The following is a 17,944-nucleotide window of genomic DNA, read 5'->3' as shown; positions in this document are numbered from 1 at the left end:
GAGGTGTACAGATAAGGAATTACTAGATTATTCCTGTCCTATCTTTGAAATGAAAACAATTTTTAAAATGAAGGAAAGGAGAACCAGCATGGCAGTGGACTAAGTCATCACTTGCAACACCAGCATCCCATGTCTGAGTGCCAGTTTGAGTCCCCACTATTCTGCTTCCCATCCAGTTCCCTGCTAATGTCCTGGGGAAGCAGCACAAGATGGCCAAAATGCGTGGGCCCCTACTAACCATATTGGAAACCTGGTTCCTGGCTTCAGTATGGCCCAGCCCTGGTCATTGTGACCATTAGGAGAGTGAACTTGCAGATAGAGAATCTCTCTCATTCACTCTGTCTTTCCCCATCATTCTTCCTTTCAAATAAGTAAATCTTTAAAAATTAAATCAAAAAATCATCAGTAAATTGAAGCCTTTTTACTAATTTTGAAGTCTTTCATACTGTGCTTCACAATAAAGAAGTATCCAAAGTAGAGTTTATTTCAATTTATAAAACATGGTAAACTTTACACTCACCTACATATCCATTGTTATCTGCATCAATTTGTCCTGATATAGACTGTCCAAACATACTTAATGATTTGCTGACTTGAAGCCCTTCAATTCTCTGAAAAACAGGTAAGTTGAATGGAAAAAGGTTTCTGAACACCTAATAGCCCAGAGAACCAATGATTTAGCTAAATAATACACCTTCCCATGAATTTCCTGGCTCATTTACCAACAGTATGCATTTCATTTAAGTCAAATACTTCTAAGAGAGACAACATTTTCTAGCTTTCAATGGAAAATTGATATCCATCTTGTGACTAAAAAACATATTTCACTTTGCATGCAAAGGGAAAATCATGTAGCACAGATTTTTTTAACCATCCTCGCTCCTTCTCTAAGTATTTTTTCAGGCTCTGTACTTACCTGTTCAACCAACATGAACAACAAATAACTGAGAAAATAACATGTCTATATTCACTCAGTGAAGACTACTACCTGGGCTTCTGATGAAAGCAAACTTATTTAGGCAGATTGCTTCCTGCCTTTTAACAAGAACAACCGAAGTCAGATAAAAGCATCCTACTCCATGTTTCTAATTTCATGTCCAGAAAATGATTTATTAATATCAGGCATCTATCCATGCTAAAAATAATCAGTATTTTTTAGTAGATAAGTACATATCTTTCATGTTAAATATAGAGAATTAGTTGCACATTTTTTCCTGGCCAAAAATAACAGTAATAATGTTTCCATAAAGATGTATTTGAAAAATCTTTCCTTTCTGCATGTAGTTTTTTCCTAAACACTTAAGTGTCCTGGTTTTTTCAAAATATAAAGTGAAGTCAGAGTTAGTTCATGGAACTCTACTGACCTGCTATCATCTTGCTACTTTCCACTGAAAGTAAAACAGAATATTCCATGTATTTGATCTGTTTGCAACCTTCATGAAATATGGGGCTTCGGCCATAGGCAAGCCACAGTTAATCAAATCCAAATGGATTTGTTTGGAATAGTATTGAATATTATCTCAGAACACAAATGTGATGAAATACAAGAGGAAATCTTACAGACGATAGAGGCAAGCTACAGGAGAAGTGAACTCCAATTCATTTAGCAAAAAATGATTTAGAGAGTTATTAATCACTTAAAATAGAACACTGAACACTTACTTCACCATAATATTAAAATGTTTAAAAAAAACTTAAGAAAAATAAGTCTGCACAAACAGTTTGAGTTTTAAGGATTATTTATAATTATTACCAGTGCTTGTTCTGGAACTCAGTTAGCATCTTACCTGTGAGAAGGTTGGCGAGATTCCATCTACTCTGCCATTGTAAATGTAGATAGCACCTCTCAAGTCATCTTCCTGTGGAGCTCCAATAGCAACATCTATTCCAAGAATTAAATGGTTTAAAAGTAATAAATTTTGGATACAAATAAACCCAGCCTTAAAAATTAACATTCATGATCCTGAATTCACATCATATAAAATTCCATTTTTTAAAAATTTGACAGGTAGAGTTATAGACAGTGAGAGAAAGAGACAGCGAGAAAGGTCTTCCTTCCATTGGTTCACTCCTCAAATGGCCACTAAGTCCAGCACTGTGACGATCTGAAGCCAGGAGCCAGGAGCTTCTTCCTGGTCTCCCATGCGGGTGGAGGGGCCCAAGCACTTGGGCCATCCTCCATTGCCCTCCCGGGCCACAGCAGAGAGCTGGACTGGAAGAGGAGCAACCAGGACTAGAACCAGCACCCATATGGGATGCCGGCACCGTAGGTGGAGGATTAACCAAGTGAGCCATGGCACCGGCCCCCAAATTCCCTTTTATTAAAAAAAAATAATAATACTCTTAGTGCCCAGCGCTGTGGTATAGCAGGTAAAGCCTTCAGTACCAGCATCCCATATGGGTGCCGGTTCAAGTCCCAGCTACCCCACTTCCAATCCAGCTCTCTGCTATGGCCTGGGTAAGCAGTAGAAGATGGCCCAAGTCTTTAGGCCCCTTCACCTGCATAGGAGACCCAGAAGAAGCTCCTGGTTCCTGGCTTTGGATAGATGCAGCTCTGGCCATTGCGGCCATCTAGGGAGTGAATCAGCAGATGGAAGATACCTCCGTCCCTCCCTCCCTCTCACTCTCCTTCTCTCTCTACCTCTCTGTAACTCTGCCTTTCAAATAAATAAATAAATCTCTTTAAAAATACTCTTAGATTAAAAAAATACTAACAACATGATATATAGGATTACACGGAATAGTTTGAGCATGGAAGAAAGTAAAGTGATTGAGCTTGAGGGGCATCCTATGAGAATAAGTTAAGGCCACTGGATTCACACCCAAATATCTGACACCAGCTATGTGCCCATTTAATAACCTGTGTCTCTTCCCCTCACCTACAGTAAAGGATCATGACAGAACCTACCCTCACATGAAAGGGTGTAACTTTATGGAAAGTGCTTAGAGGACTACCTGGCATGTAATAAATTATTATTTATTCAAGACCTTAGGGACAATAAGACATGAACAAGTATTCAAATTCTGGAAATCTCCAATGAGGAAGAAAAGGAAAAACCTATGGCAACATCTAGTCAATGGAATAAACAGTTGAAAGCTTCCTCAATCCTGACAAAGATACAGACTTCTGGTGGACTTCTAGGTACAGAAGACTATTGGCCCCTATTTGGACAAGACCTCCTCACCACATCATATTGTAGCCAAAATTTTCAGAAGCCCAATCCAAAGATCTCAAAAAATTCCAAGAGAAATGTGCCAGGTCACACTGAAGGAATCCCCATTAGACTAACATATTTCTCAACAGAAACCTCACAAGGGAGGGAGAAACAGAATGATGGTATTTCCTGAAAGAGAAAAGCTGCCAACTAAGAATACTGTACCTAGCAAAGTTGTTCTTCATAAATGAAAGAGAAATAAACACAAGTGAAGACTAAAGGAATTCATTACCACCAGACTGGCTTAACAGTCTGTTGAAGGGAGTCCTAAACATCAGGAAGCAAAGCAAAAAGACAATTGCAATCATGAAAATACGTGAAACTCTAAGTCCACTAGAAGAACAGATAGTACATAAATAACAGAGATCCAAACCTTCTCTTTAGGGGCTGAGGTAGTGTAGATGGTTAAGCTATGGTCTGCAGCACCAGCATCTCATATGGGTGCTGGTTTGAGTCCTAGCTGCTCCACTTCCTATCCAGCTCCCTGTTCATGTGCCTGGGAAAGCAGTGGAGGATGGCTCAAGTGTTTGGGCCCCTGTATCCATGTGGAAGACTCGGAAGAAGCTCCTGGCTCCTGGCCTTGGCCTGGCCCAATCCCAGCCATTAAGGCCATTTGGGAAGTGAACCAATGGATGGAAGACCTCTCTGTCTCTCCTTTTATGTAACTCTTCCTTTCAAATAAATAGGTAAATCTTAAAATAAAATGGTTCTGTAATTATGCCAAACTAAAAAAGATGAAAAGAGAGGTAGAATAAAAGATACTGAAGCATAAAAGAAATTAAAAACCTTGAATGTAAATGGACTTAATTCCCCAATTAAAAGATACAGATTGACTGAGTATATCTACAAAACGTGACCAACCATATGCTACCTAACGAAAACTTACTCCACCAGTCAAGATTCACATAGATTGAAACTAAAAGAATGAAAAAAGATATACCATGCAAAACAAAGCAGGAATAGTTATACCAGACAAAGCAAACTTTGAGCTGATATTAAGGGAAAAAATAAAGATGATCACTATGTATGATCAAGACATCAACAGGAAGATATAACCATTTTAAATGCATTTGCACCTAATGCCAAACACCGATTTTTAAAAACAAACATTATTACATCTAAACAAAGTGATATGCTCCAATACAGTAATAATGAGTGATTTCAATACCCCCCTCCCTTCAGTAGACAGATTATTCAGACAAAAAGAATCAACAAAGCATCAGAATGAAACTATATAATGGACAAACTGCACTACAATGGATCTGAAAGATGCTTAAAGAACATTTCAGGGCCAGTGCTGTGGCGCAGGTTAATCCTCAGCCTGAGGTACTGGCATCCCCTATGGGCACTGGTTCTAGTCCTGGCTGCTCTTCTTACCATCAAGCTCTCTGCTATGATCTAGAAGGGCAGTAGAAGATGACCCAAGCACTTGGGCCCCTGCACCTGCAAGGGAGACCTGGAAGAACCTCCTGGCTCCTGCCTTTGGATTGGCTCAGCTCTGGCCATTGTGGCCATTTGGGGAGTGAACCAGCAGATGGAAGACACTCTCTCTCTCTCTTGCTCCCTCTCTCACTGTCTGTAACTCTACTTCTCAAAGACAAAAGTATTTAATAAAAAATAAAGAAAGAACATTTCATCCAGCAGTTGCAGAACACACAATATTTTCATCAATCCATGGAGCATTCTCTAGAACAGACCATGTCTGAGTCCATAAAACAAGTCTCAATAAATTCAAAAACAATATAAATCACATCACTTAACTTTTCTGATCGTAATGCAATAAAACTAGAAACCACCACCAGCAAAAAAAACCTTAGGAATTATAAAACTATATGGAGTCCGAGTAACGTGCTTGTGACTCAATTGTTTTGAAGAAATCAAAGGGGAAACAAACATTTCTTGAAAAAATAAAACAACATACCAAGACTTATGAAATACAGTAATTAGTACTAACAGGAAAGTTTAGAGAAATAAGCACATATCATAAAATTATAGAAAGATTTAAAATCCATGAGTTAAAGATATATCTCAAAGACCTAGAAGAGGAAGAACAAACAAAACAGATTCAAAATTGGTAGAAGGAAAGAAACAGCAAAGACCAGAGTAGAAATAAATGAAATGGACATAAAGAAAATACAAAAGGTTAATGAAATAAAGAGCTTCTTTTTCAGAAAGATAAATCTTTTTAGCTGTATTAATTAAAAAAACACAAAATAAGGGTTGAAAAAGGAGATATTAGAACTGATTTCATAGGAATATAAATGATCGTTAGGAACTCCTATGAGCAAATATATGCCAACAAGTACAAAAACAGGCAAAAATGGATAAATTTACAGACAGATACAAGTTACCAAAATTGAATCCTGAAGACAGAAAATCCAAACAGACCAATAATAAGTATTGAGATTGAATCAATAACAAAAGTCTCACAACAAAGAGAAGCCCAGGACCAGATGGCCTCACTGCTGAGTTCTACCAAACTTTGAAAGATGACCAAATTTTCTCGAATTATGCCAAAAAGTTGAAAGGAAGGGAACCCTTCCAAATGCATTTTACAAGGCCAGAATAACGGATTCTATTACCAGATGATATGATTTTAGATATAGAAAAACCAAATATTCCCCCAAAGACTATTAGAACAGATAGGTGAAGTTAGTAAAGTTGCAAAATACAAAATCAACATATAAAATAGAATTTTATATAATAACAAACTTGCTGGGCATGTAAGCATAAAAGAAATCTCCTTTACAATAGCTACCAAAAAAAACCCACCTATATATGAATTTAACCAATATGTGAAAGACTTCTAAAAAATTAGAAAACACTGATAAAAGAAACTAGAGAAGAAACACAAAGAGATAAAAAGACCTCTCATATTCATGGTTCAGAAGAATTAATATTATCAAAATATATATGTACTATCCACTTACAGATTCAATGCAATACCCATGAAAATACCATTGACATTCCTCTCAGAATTAGGAAAATAATCTTCAAATTTATATGGAAGCACAAAAGTCAGCAAATATCCCAAGAAACTGTACAGAAGAACAAATCTGGAGGTATCACAATACCTGGTTTTAAGAATGCTACAGGGGTAGGGAAGTTGACACAGTGAGTTAAGCTGTTGCTTGTGTCACCTGCATTCCATAGCAGCGTGCCCTTCAAGTCCCAGCCACTCAGCTTCCAATTCAGCTCCCTGCTAATGTATTTGGGAAGCAGTGGACAATGGCTCAAATACAGTTTCTGTCACCAATATGGGAAACCCAAGTGCAGTCCCTGGCGCCTGGCTTCAGCCTGTCCCCAGCTCTGCTACAATGGCCGTTTGAGACATGACCAAGCAGATGAAAGCTCATATGTTCTCTGTCTCTCTCTCTCTCTTCCTCCCTCCCTCCCTCCGCCTATCAAATAATAAAAAGAACATCCTTGTTTGTTTTAAAGACTCACTACAGAACTACTGCAACCAAAACATATGATACTAGTAAAAAAAACATATACACTAATGGAACAGAAGAGATGCTGCAAAAATGAATCCACACAGTCACAGCAAACTAATTCTCAATAAAGACATTAAAAAAAAAACCCTGAAGAAGCCTCTGTAATAAATTGGAGAAACTGGATGTTCACATGCAGAAGAATTAAACTTTTCCTCTACCTCTCAATCTAGACAAAAGGCAATGCAAAATGGATCAGAGACATAAACATAAGACAGACTCCAAACTGTTGAAACTACCAGAAAAAATAGTGAAAAAGTTCAAGATATAAATATAGGTAATCATTTTGAGGACAGCCCACAAAACACAGGCAACAAAGCAAAAACAAATGGGATTATATCAAACTAAGAGTTCTGCACAGCAAACAAAACTGACAGAGTGAGAAGACAATGGACAGGATGGGAGAATATATTTACAAACTACGCATCAGACAAAGGTTTAATACTCAGAATAGAAATGGAAATCAAAGGAACTCAACAAAATGTCCAATTTTCAAGTGAGCAAATTACAAGAAGAGATATTTCTTAAGAAAATTCAAATGACCAACAAATTTTTGGAAAAATGTTCAACATCATAAGGCATCAGGGAAATGCAAACTGAAACCACAATGAGGTATTATCTCATCCCAGCTAGAATGGTTATTAACAAGAAGACAAAAACTGTTATGTTTAAATAGTATTTTCCATTTGATCGTAGGCCTCCCAAATATATTCCGCTGTTTCCTTCATTTTTATTTATTATGGCACATACTCTATAGTTGGTATGGTACATATAACACAAAAGGAAATATCACAGAATTGCTCACTACTTCTAAAATGTAACACCAATTGGTAAAATTTTATACGTCTTACTGTAATTGCTAAACATAATCACAAGAAAAGAATTCTGTATTTTTTCCCATTTTATTTTATTTGAAAGTCACAGAGACAGCAAGATCTTCCACCTCCTGGCTCACTCACCAAAACAGCTACAACAACCAGGGCTGGGAGAGACCAAAGTCAGGAAGTCAGAAATCCATCGGAGTCTCCCACGTTGGTGGCTAGGGTCCAAGCATTTGAGTCATCCTGTGCTGCTTTCCCAGGAGCACTAGCAGGCAGCTGGCTCACAAGTGAAGCAGCCAGGACTCAAGCTGGCTCTCATACAAGATGCCAGCACTGCAGGCAGTGACTCAACCCACTGCACCACAACTCTAGCCTTCTTTCATGTTAAAATTTATAAATTACACTATTTTATATTTCTTAAAAAATATTTATTTGAATGGCAGAGTGCCAGAGAGAAAGAGCTAGAGAGAGTAAGAGAAAGAGAATGAGAATCTTCCATCTGCTAGTTTATCCTCCAAATGGCTGCAACAGCTAGGACTGGGTCAGGCCAAAGCCAGGAGCAAGCAATTTCATTTTGGTCTCACACATGAGTGGCAGAGCCCCAAGTACTTAAAAGTGCATCAGCAGGAAGCCAGATCAGAGGCAGAGCAAACAGGAGTCAAACTACCACTCTAATATGGGATGCTGATGTCAGAACATCAGGTTAACTGGCTGTCATCACCACCCTTACCCTCCATTGTTATACATTTAAGGAGACTCATGGGCAGATGTATTCAATAACTTACTTTATGATTTATTTATTTGAAAGACAGAGTTACAGACAGAGAAGTCTTCCATCTGCCACCATCCCCAAATGGCCACAGTGGCCAGGGCTGGACCAAGCTTAACTGAGGAGCCAGGAGCTTCTTCCCAGTCTCCCATGCAGGTACAGGGGTTCAAGGACTTGGGCCATTCTCACTGCTTTCCCAGAAGCATCAGAGGGAGCTGGATCAGAAGTCGGACAGCCAGGATTTGAACCAGTGTCCAACACTGGCCCCTCAATAACTTATTTTTGAACAACAACTTAATACATTTAAAGTAGTTTGGAACATTTAGGTATAAAAAATTAAAGAGGTAAGAATTTAAAGCACTCCTTCACTTTGAGTTTGTTTATTTATATTTATTTGAAAGGCGAATGAACAAAGTAAGAAAGATAAAGGGGGAGAGACAGAGCTCTTTTATCTACAGCTCAGTCCCCAAATGCCCACAACAGCCAGGGCTGTGCCAGGCTGAACCCAGGAGCCAGAAACTTAATCTGGGTTCCCCACATGGGTGGCAGGACCCCAAGTACCTGGGCTATCATCTGCTGCCTCCCAGGGTATGTATTATCAGAAAGCTGGCTCAGAAGCAGAGGTGGGACGCTATCCCAGGCACTCAGATGGATGCAGGTGTCCCAAGTGGTGGCCAGAACACCCACTCCCATCCATCATTTAGTTTTAGCATCCAAGTAAACTTTAGCCAACATTAGTGTGCACTGATTGTCAATGACCACATGAAGAAGACACAATTCTGAACCCTGACAGCAAGTATCAAGTACTAATTGGTATCACTCTAGTAAGAGGAGTTACGCTCTCCTCTCAAATTCAATCACCCTTGCATATGCCATCTTAACAGACTCTGTTACCACTTAGTACTGAGAAATGTTAAGTACTGGCATATGTTGAGGGACTACTGGCAGAGACAAGTATTCCAACATCAGGACTGACAGTCCAGGGCAATATATTCCATTATGACAATCTCATGCATTTCATTATTGAATTACTTCCTTTCAGTTGGTGAATAACTAGTGTCCCAGTACTCCTAGCTGCTCATCATAACTGCCTAGGATTCTCTCTGAAATCCCTGAAGTTCTCCCACAGTGCAACAGCTGAACAGGGAATTTCCAGTCTAACTGGGGACTTGAGTAAACTCCCTTACAACTCTGCAGCCAGCCCTCTGTGGGGTGTGGTCAGTGTCTACACTGATAGTTAAATACTGTAGTCGAAAGTCTCTAAACACACATCATCCCCCATGCACCCCCAACATTTTCTCATTTCTGAAATCAGCATCCTTCTTAGAATATAACAATAGTGGGTGCCACAACAGTGTTTTTTTCTAGGAGCACATAAAATAATAATATAATGTATAATGAATGATGACTTAGAATCAATGAAATAAGGTATTTTGAAAATCATCCTTTATGAATAAGAGTAAAGATCAAGAGGTGGGAGCCTGTGCTGTGCTGAGCTAAGCCTCCAACTGTGGCGCCAGCATCTCATATGGGCACCAGCTCGAGTACCAGCTGTTCCACTTCCACTCCAGCTCTCTGTTATGGCCTGGGAAAGCAGTAAAAGATGGCCCAAGTGCTTGGGTCCCTGTAACCATGTAGGTGACCCAGAAGAAGCTCTTGGCTCCTGGCTTTGGATCAGGCCAGCTCTGGCTGTTGCAACCGTTTAGGGAATAAACCAGCGGATGGAAAACCTTTCTGTCTCTTCCTCTCTGTCTGTAACTCTTCCTCTCAAGTAAATACAATATTTTAAAAAAAGAATTCTGCTCTTTTACTAAGAGTAAAATGGGTTTAAACTTCTAGTCATTGTTATCGGAGGCAGAATATTTAAAAAGAAAACAAAAGATCAATAACTAAAGTCAGAACACTATAAAAAAAAAACCTTATTACCATTTTGGCTCTATTTTCTAGATACAGACAACACAAAACTCCAATCATATTCTCTTTCATGAACCACTTTTAAGGCATAAATAAAGTACCACATTTGATCCTTTTAATTACCTTCAAAGCCATCATTGTCAATGTCACCAAGATTAACTATAGATTCCCCAAATCTTGCAGCATATTTGTCACTTCCAATGAGCTCTGTCTCCATTTCATTCATTACTGCTCCCTAAATAGAAAGGGAGAGAAAAGGTGTCATTATAACACTCCCAGACAACTTTACACATGATTTACTGCTGTAATTGGATATGGATTTTTTCTATTGAGTCAAACAAGTTGGACAAACTACAGACTGAGCTTCAGCACACATATCTCAGTTCAATTCAATAAATATTTATTGAGCATGTCAACACATGTAATAGCATGATTAGAGCTCAGAGGACATAAAAAATGGACAAACTTATGAACCCTAGCTTTGAAAATCCAATAAATCATTTTGATAATTCAATTTAGCAAATATTTATCCAGCTCTTAATAAAGACAATGCACTGTGCAGAGTAAACAGGCAAAAGGGGACAAGGTAGTGTTTATAAACACATTCCCTTTCCTTAAGGATCCCACAGTTATAGGGCGAGGCTTAGTGGAGGCAAGCTATGACTTAAAAGGATGGGCTACTTCAAATTGTTTGTGGCAATGAGGTTAAAAGATAAATTTGTTTTTTTACAAAAAATTACAAAATGCATGCATACAAAGAATCTTCCAAAGTTCATGGAAAATGTGTATTTTGAGAAATCTATGCATGGATTTAAGATTTTTTTGCACCAAAGTAAACTTATACTTTAGTTTCATTTTCCATGAACATAAAAAAGAAAATTTGAAACGCAGAGTGACTGAGAAAGGGAGGAAAGGAGGGAGAGAGGGGAGGTGGGAGGGAATGAGGGGGACAGGGGAGAAGAGGAGAAGGGAGAGAGAGAAAAACATCTTCCATCCACGGGCTCACTCTCCCAAATTCCTGCAACAGCCTGTCCTGGATGAGGCCAATGACAGAAGCCTGGAATCTCATCCAAGTCTCCCACATGGGTGGCAGGAACTCAAGTACTTGAACCATTATCTGTTGCTTTCCCAGGTGCATTACAGGAAGCTGGATTAGGAGCTAGGACTCAAACCAATTACTCTGATTTGGTATGTGGGCATTTCAAGGGGTGGCTTAACTCACTGTGCTATATGTCCAACAGCTTTTTGAAATGCCCTTATATAAACACTGCAATCTCAAGAAACAATGAAAGAACATCTGTGACTGAGACAAATTTCATAAAGTAGTTGGCAGACAAAGTAGCTATTGAAGGATGGGTATAGTTTGACATACACAGAAAACTATTAGCAAAATGCAAATTTCAGAGAATCTGGCTATAGTAAATGCAGTATGTAATAAATGAGCCAAAAACTTCAATTGCCATCTTCAGATGTACTGTTTTGGTTTCTAATAGCAATTTTCTCTTGATCTAGTGAACAGCAGACAGCCACTGAAGGTGTCTGAGCTGAGTGGCGTGACTGAGGCTGACCTTTGGAAACTCCAATAGCAGTGGGGCAGGGATTGGTTACCTGATACTTTGAAATTTGGGAGAAGAGTGATCATAATAAAACACTCAATGATGGTGCAATACCGAGATTTTTTTTAATACTTTATTTATTTGAAAGATAGAATTATAGACTGTGAGAGAGACAGAGAGAGAGAAAGGTCTTCCTTCCGTTGGTTCACTCCCCAAATGGCCACTATGGCCTGTGCTGCGCCAATCCGAAGCCAGGAGCCAGGTGCTTCTTCCTGGTCTCCCATGCGGGTGCAGGGCCCAAACACTTGGGCCATCCTCCACTGCCCTCCAGGGCCATAGCAGAGAGCTGGACTGGAAGAGGAGCAACTGGGACTAGAACCCGGTGCCCATATGGGATGCCAGCACTGCAGGCGGAGGATTAGCCAAATGAGCCATGGCTCCAGCCCCCAATACTGAGCTGTTGTTACCAGTCCTCTCCACACACTAATCATGTCAGTCTCTTTGAAACAAAAAATCTATGTACTACTCACTATAGTTGCTTTCTTTTCCTCAGAAGATCTAGCATATGTTCTTCCCCATAATCTTGTATGATCCAACTGAAAACTCCTATTCTTTTGTTGTTCAAATATCATTTCCTCTGTGAAAATTTTTTTATCCAAAATGGATTTTTTGTACTTTATATAGATTTTAAATATACTATTTTACCATATTGTGCTCCATTATTTACCCCCATGTTGTGAATTCACTAGATTCCAAGGCCCTAGAGAACAAGAGTAAGTACACTCTCAACTCTTTCCATACTCTGTTATACTTCAGATACTCACTAAACGTCATTCATTTAAAATGAACTTAGATGACTAGGAATCATCTGTATAGACAGAATCACTGACAACAAAGCAGAGACTGACTATATCAAAGGGGTGAGGGATGAAAGAGCTGGACTCTCGAGGAAATGCATAAATTTCAAGATGCTCCAGGCAGGACAGATTTAAGAGGGGTGCAGACTTAAGATGACACAATGGCACTGAAGTTATGGGAGGAGAGTTTCAAGTAATCACTCTGCTTCGAGTATTCTTCAATCAATGAGTGGTGGCAAGAGTCTTCTGGGGAGCCCTGAGAGCTATTTTGGCAGAAGTAGGTGGAAACCAGAGTCATTCAAGTCTCACTCTTTCTTGAGTTCATTGAAAAACAATTTCAGAGCACCTACTTCTCCAGGGCTGCTCCAAGCCCTAAAGACATAGCAGTAACAAGCCAGACAATTTTTCCAATAGCTAAGCAAATACAGAAATATACACTGTCACTTAGATGAGTACACTTTCAAAGAAATAGGAAGTTAAGTGGGAACAAAGGAACACTTATTTGTGTCACAGGATTTCAAAGTCGGACTCTGTTATTAAATCAACCACAGTATTTGGCAGAGTGCCTCAGGGACGTACCAGGGAAGAACAGGAGGGTAGCACAGTAGTTAGGGGTCTGCCCTTGCCCTTCCAAGCAAAGCTCTGCTTGTATGCATTTCTCATATTGAGATTAACATTTGAAAGGAAAGAGATTCCCATATTTTATATGTACATGCTACTGTTTAAATTACTGTCAAAAAAGTTCAGCTGTAAGAGAAAGGTAACAGAAATTTGCAGCATGCTTAAGAAGTCTAAGGAAGACCATCTATGAACAGAGAAATGTGGAGTGTCTGCGGAAGAGAAAGTGTTGTCCAATACTACTATTGATGAGATTCTAGTGATCACTGTGCTACTGATAGGGCTTTATTATTAGATTGAGATTTAAGCATAGTCTAGGAAACCCCAGTGCATTAGTAACTCTGTGCTCTATATTTGGAACCTTGAGAATCTCCTAGCTTTATCACATTAGAGAGTTCTCTCTTCAGTTGTACAATTTAGACTGACATTTACTATAGGAACTTACTAAATGCTCTGAAATGGTTGATTAAACAAGGTTACAAATAGCATCCTGAAAAAGATTTTACTTTGTCAAATCCTGACCAAAGAATGCTATGCCATAAGCAATGCCAGTTTTCTCACAGGCCCGAGCTTGCTTTCAGATAGACAAATAGGCCAAGAAGATCTCCTTAAGGCCCTGATTCTTTGTTTTGATCTAATGTCAAGAACTGAGGCTGGGAAGACATGGGCAGCGGAACTCTTTAGACTGAATCACCGAGTGGTCAATATCTAGGACACAATATTGCTTCATAATTTAAAACTGAACCCTCATCGGTAATGACCTATGCATGCAATTAATATATCCATTTTCTGTAAACTATGCCAAGTTTATACTATTTTCAAGAATATAGTTTACATGAATTGTGCAAATTAAGCATTCCTCAAAACAGATTTTATTTCTAATTGTCTTCAAAACAAGAAATCGCAAACATTTAAGTCTTTATTTTCTATTTCTAGTAATAGCTTATAACTTAATAATATAAGGAGCTCAACTATAGAACTATTGAAACATTTTTGAAGGGTTTATAAAAATGATTATTTCACATTCAGTTTGTATCAGAATATATCTAAAAGAAATTTCAACTACTAGAGTGAATACATACAAGATGTGAATAGAAAAACTGTAATGTTTTACCTCATACTGGTGTACTATCAAAACGAAACGCCTGCCCACTCATCATCATGTTCCATTTCACTTTTAGAGCACTGGTACAATACCAGATTTTTACATTTGTCAGTAAAATAAGTGTGAGAACTTATCACCTCAAAACTCAGCAATGAGAACAATTTCAGTGTTCATCTCTCTCCATAAATGGCTTCTCCCACACAGGTGATTGGACATACCGAGCCCGAGTTGATGTACACGAACACTCTTCCTTCCTCCCTGATGGTGCTCTGCATGGGAGCTCCTACGAGTAGGTCTGAGAAGCCATCCGCATTGAGGTCCACAGCACAGACAGAGGCTCCAAAATATGAGCCAAGCTATCCCAAAACAAAGGACATGCAATCATTGAGAACAAAGCAGGGTTATTCACAAAAGCCCTCAGTGACACCCAGGGTAGAGACATATTACCTTTTTACCTTTCATTTCATATAAGATATTCAGTTCTCTGGTGTCAATGCTGAATATATATGCCTGCCATTGGAGAAAGAATTAGAAAAGGTTACATTGCTCTAGAATTTTCTTCTTAAACTTCTGCTTGATCAAAACATCAATTTTCATAACTTAGTATTGTTCAAATAAATACTTTAAAGAGCAATATAAAAGGTTTAGGGTCCACTTTCATGGTAATATGTTTTACTTACAAAACTATCTCTTCAGGAATTATCTTACTGATCCCATAAAGGGAGCATGGAAAGTGTTGTATGCCTAAGTTTTAAAATGTAAGAGTCAGAAAAATTGACCCATGTTCACGAAACAATTTGCAAAAACTATAACCAGAAATAACATTTTTCTAGTCTTACCACAAAGTGTGTAGCTACCTCAATTTTATTTCAATGAATGCTGACCAATAAATGCATTCTCTGGACATTGTATTTTAGAAAAAAAATTACTTCAAAGAAAAACTGACATAATTCTCCTGAAGGATTTTCTATTAAATATCTTCTGAAACCATAATTTTTTTTTTAATTTTTTTGACAGGCAGAGTGGACAGTGAGAGAGAGAGACAGAGAGAAAGGTCTTCCTTTGCCGTTGGTTCACCCTCCAATGGCCGCCGCAGTTGGTGCGCTGCGGCCGGCGCACCGCGCTGATCTGATGGCAGGAGCCAGGTGCTTCTCCTGGTCTCCCATGGGGTGCAGGGCCCAAGGACTTGGGCCATCCTCCACTGCACTCCCTGGCCACAGCAGAGAGCTGGCCTGGTAGAGGGGCAACCGGGACAGGATCGGTGCCCCAACCGGGACTAGAACCCGGTGTGCCGGCGCCGCAAGGTGGAGGATTAGCCTAGTGAGCCGCGGCGCCGGCCTGAAACTATAAATGTTTTACAAATTCATTAAATGCAGCACACTACTGTTCACCTTTCATCTTTAAAATTTTTGCCCTGCTTCCTTTCATATCCTTTCTCAGCAATTCATTTGAAATTCTAGGGAGAAATAAATCTAAAAATGGAATTACTTTTCCAATCTGTTCATGTTGAGGAGCTCCTCCAACTACTTCTGTTGTATGTCGACTCCTGAAGTGACCAGCTCCAACTGAGTACCCTTCAAGAAAAGCATAAGAGAATCACCCTTGACGGTGAGTAAAATACATCAGGATTTCATTCAGAATTCAGAGACTGAATTCACAATGACTACACTAAGCAGGTTTTTTTTTTTTTTTTTTTTTTTTTTTTGTTTTTTGGTTTTTTTTTTTTTTGTTTTTGGACAGGCAGAGTGGATAATGAGAGAGACAGAGAGAAAGGTCTTCCTTTTTGCCATTGGTTCACCCTCCAATGGCCGCTGCAGCCGGCGCACCACGCTGATCCGAAGCCAGGAGCCAGGTGCTTCTCCTGGTCTCCCATGCGGGTGCAGGGCCTAAGCACTTGGGTCATCCTCCACTGCACTCCCGGGCCACATCAGAGAGCTGGCCTGGAAGAGGGGCAACCAGGATAGAATCCGGCGCCCCAACCCGGACTAGAACCCGGTGTGCTGGCGCTGCAAGGTGGAGGATTAGCCTGTTAAGCCACAGCGCCGGCCTTACACTAAGCAGTTTTAATACTTAGCACTGCAATACTTAAAACTGGTTATTTAGTATATGTCTTAATCAATTTTGCTATGTGTGTTATGAAACTATAGTCATGTGGTTAGTATTCCAAGTCCTAGAAACTGAAAGAAAACCAGACCTTCATATTTGATTTGTGAGTTCCTGTGCAGTAGCAGTAATCAGCTTCAAGGATTACAACAAAAAATGGGGACCTCAAAACATTCCTAGGAAAGAGGAATTGGGCCAGGCATTTGGCACGGTGGTTAAGACGCCAAATGGGATGCCTGCATTCCAAATCAAAATTCCATATTGGGCTGGGGGGTCTCTGCTCTGCTTCCAATTCCAGCCCAGTGCTAATGTGCACACTGGAAGGCAGTAAGTGATGACCACATGAAAGATCCAAATTGAACTCCTGGCTCCAGGCTTCTAACTCAACCCGGCTGTGTAGGCATTTGGGGAGTAAACTGAGGGATAAATAACTGTCTTTGTCTTTCAAATACATAAAAATAAATTTTAAAGACTGGAATTAATAAGCTTATTTTCATGCAAAAAACTTAAATCTACAATTATTTCATAAAACAGATTTTCATGAACTTTTTGTGGACCCCACATATGCATGAATTTCAACATTTTTACACCAAAGACAATTCTTTAATTCCATTTCTCATGAACTTTTTGAAGTAATCTCCTATAAAATAGAGCATTTTAAGCTTTAAATATTTCTAAACCTCAAGTTTTTGCCATGAGCTCTTCCTATTGTAATAACTTGATGATCACAAAAGGTAACATTTTTATTTTATATAAAAAGGGTACATACCACATTTCTTACAATACTTCAAGATATCTTTCAATGATAAAGAGGAAAATTGGAAATGAATTCCTTCTGTTTGAAGACAAATTTCTTCAGTTTGAATGGGAACAAATACTGCTTATTATAATTATTTCTAAGTACAAAATACATTTGAAGCTCATGTAATTTAAATAAATCTAATTTTTCTGAAAATTACATGGAAAACATTTATTTTATGGTAGTGAGAATTAATGCCAATTTTTTTTTTATTTCTGTAGAAATACAAAGGACAAGGTGTCCCGCTGCTGCTGATTAATGAAATATTAATGAGGAGGAAAACATGACAAAAACAGTTAAGCTCCGGGAAATATTTAAGAACTTAAAAGGCAAAAGTCAGTGAGCCATTTTTAGACCCATATGTTTCTCAATGTTCTGATCTAGAATGTCAAAGACAGTTCCGTTGGCTTTCAATTGGTTCTTTTCGAAGCTGTACTTACTTATCCAGGATTTCAATGAGTTAATTCAGGGAATGCTTTTACTAAACCTTCCTGTGATACAGTAAATACTTGGTAGAAGGTATCTAATATGAAGTTAAATGCATATGACTATGATGTAAGCTCACAAGTGTTTGCTGAAATGCAAAAAGTAAACTGGGATTACTAGTGTAAGAATAATATAGTCAGTATTGTAGATCCACATGTAAGTATAAGATATTAAGTTAGCTAACATTTCATGGATTCTATCTGTAGG

The 17,944-nt window shown here is 38.8% G+C and overlaps 1 protein-coding gene across 1 annotated transcript in view; it reads right to left on the bottom strand.

Moving 5' to 3' along the window:
• ITGA4 (integrin subunit alpha 4) overlaps window positions 1-17,944 on the bottom strand; it is a 108,666-nt gene that overhangs the window by 65,694 nt on the left and 25,028 nt on the right. The window contains exons 7-12 of the mRNA XM_062188675.1: window positions 15,838-15,923; window positions 14,797-14,859; window positions 14,568-14,705; window positions 10,337-10,448; window positions 1,788-1,882; window positions 521-611 (exon numbers count right to left, since the gene is read on the bottom strand). Coding sequence (XP_062044659.1) covers window positions 521-611; window positions 1,788-1,882; window positions 10,337-10,448; window positions 14,568-14,705; window positions 14,797-14,859; window positions 15,838-15,923 — 585 coding nt within the window. The remainder of the gene's footprint in view (window positions 1-520; window positions 612-1,787; window positions 1,883-10,336; window positions 10,449-14,567; window positions 14,706-14,796; window positions 14,860-15,837; window positions 15,924-17,944) is intronic.

The sequence above is a fragment of the Lepus europaeus genome, chromosome 1 (assembly GCF_033115175.1).
Source record: "Lepus europaeus isolate LE1 chromosome 1, mLepTim1.pri, whole genome shotgun sequence".
Taxonomy (NCBI): domain Eukaryota; kingdom Metazoa; phylum Chordata; class Mammalia; order Lagomorpha; family Leporidae; genus Lepus; species Lepus europaeus.
Note: the sequence above shows the minus strand (reverse complement) of the source record. Positions and strands in the feature narration are given on the sequence as shown.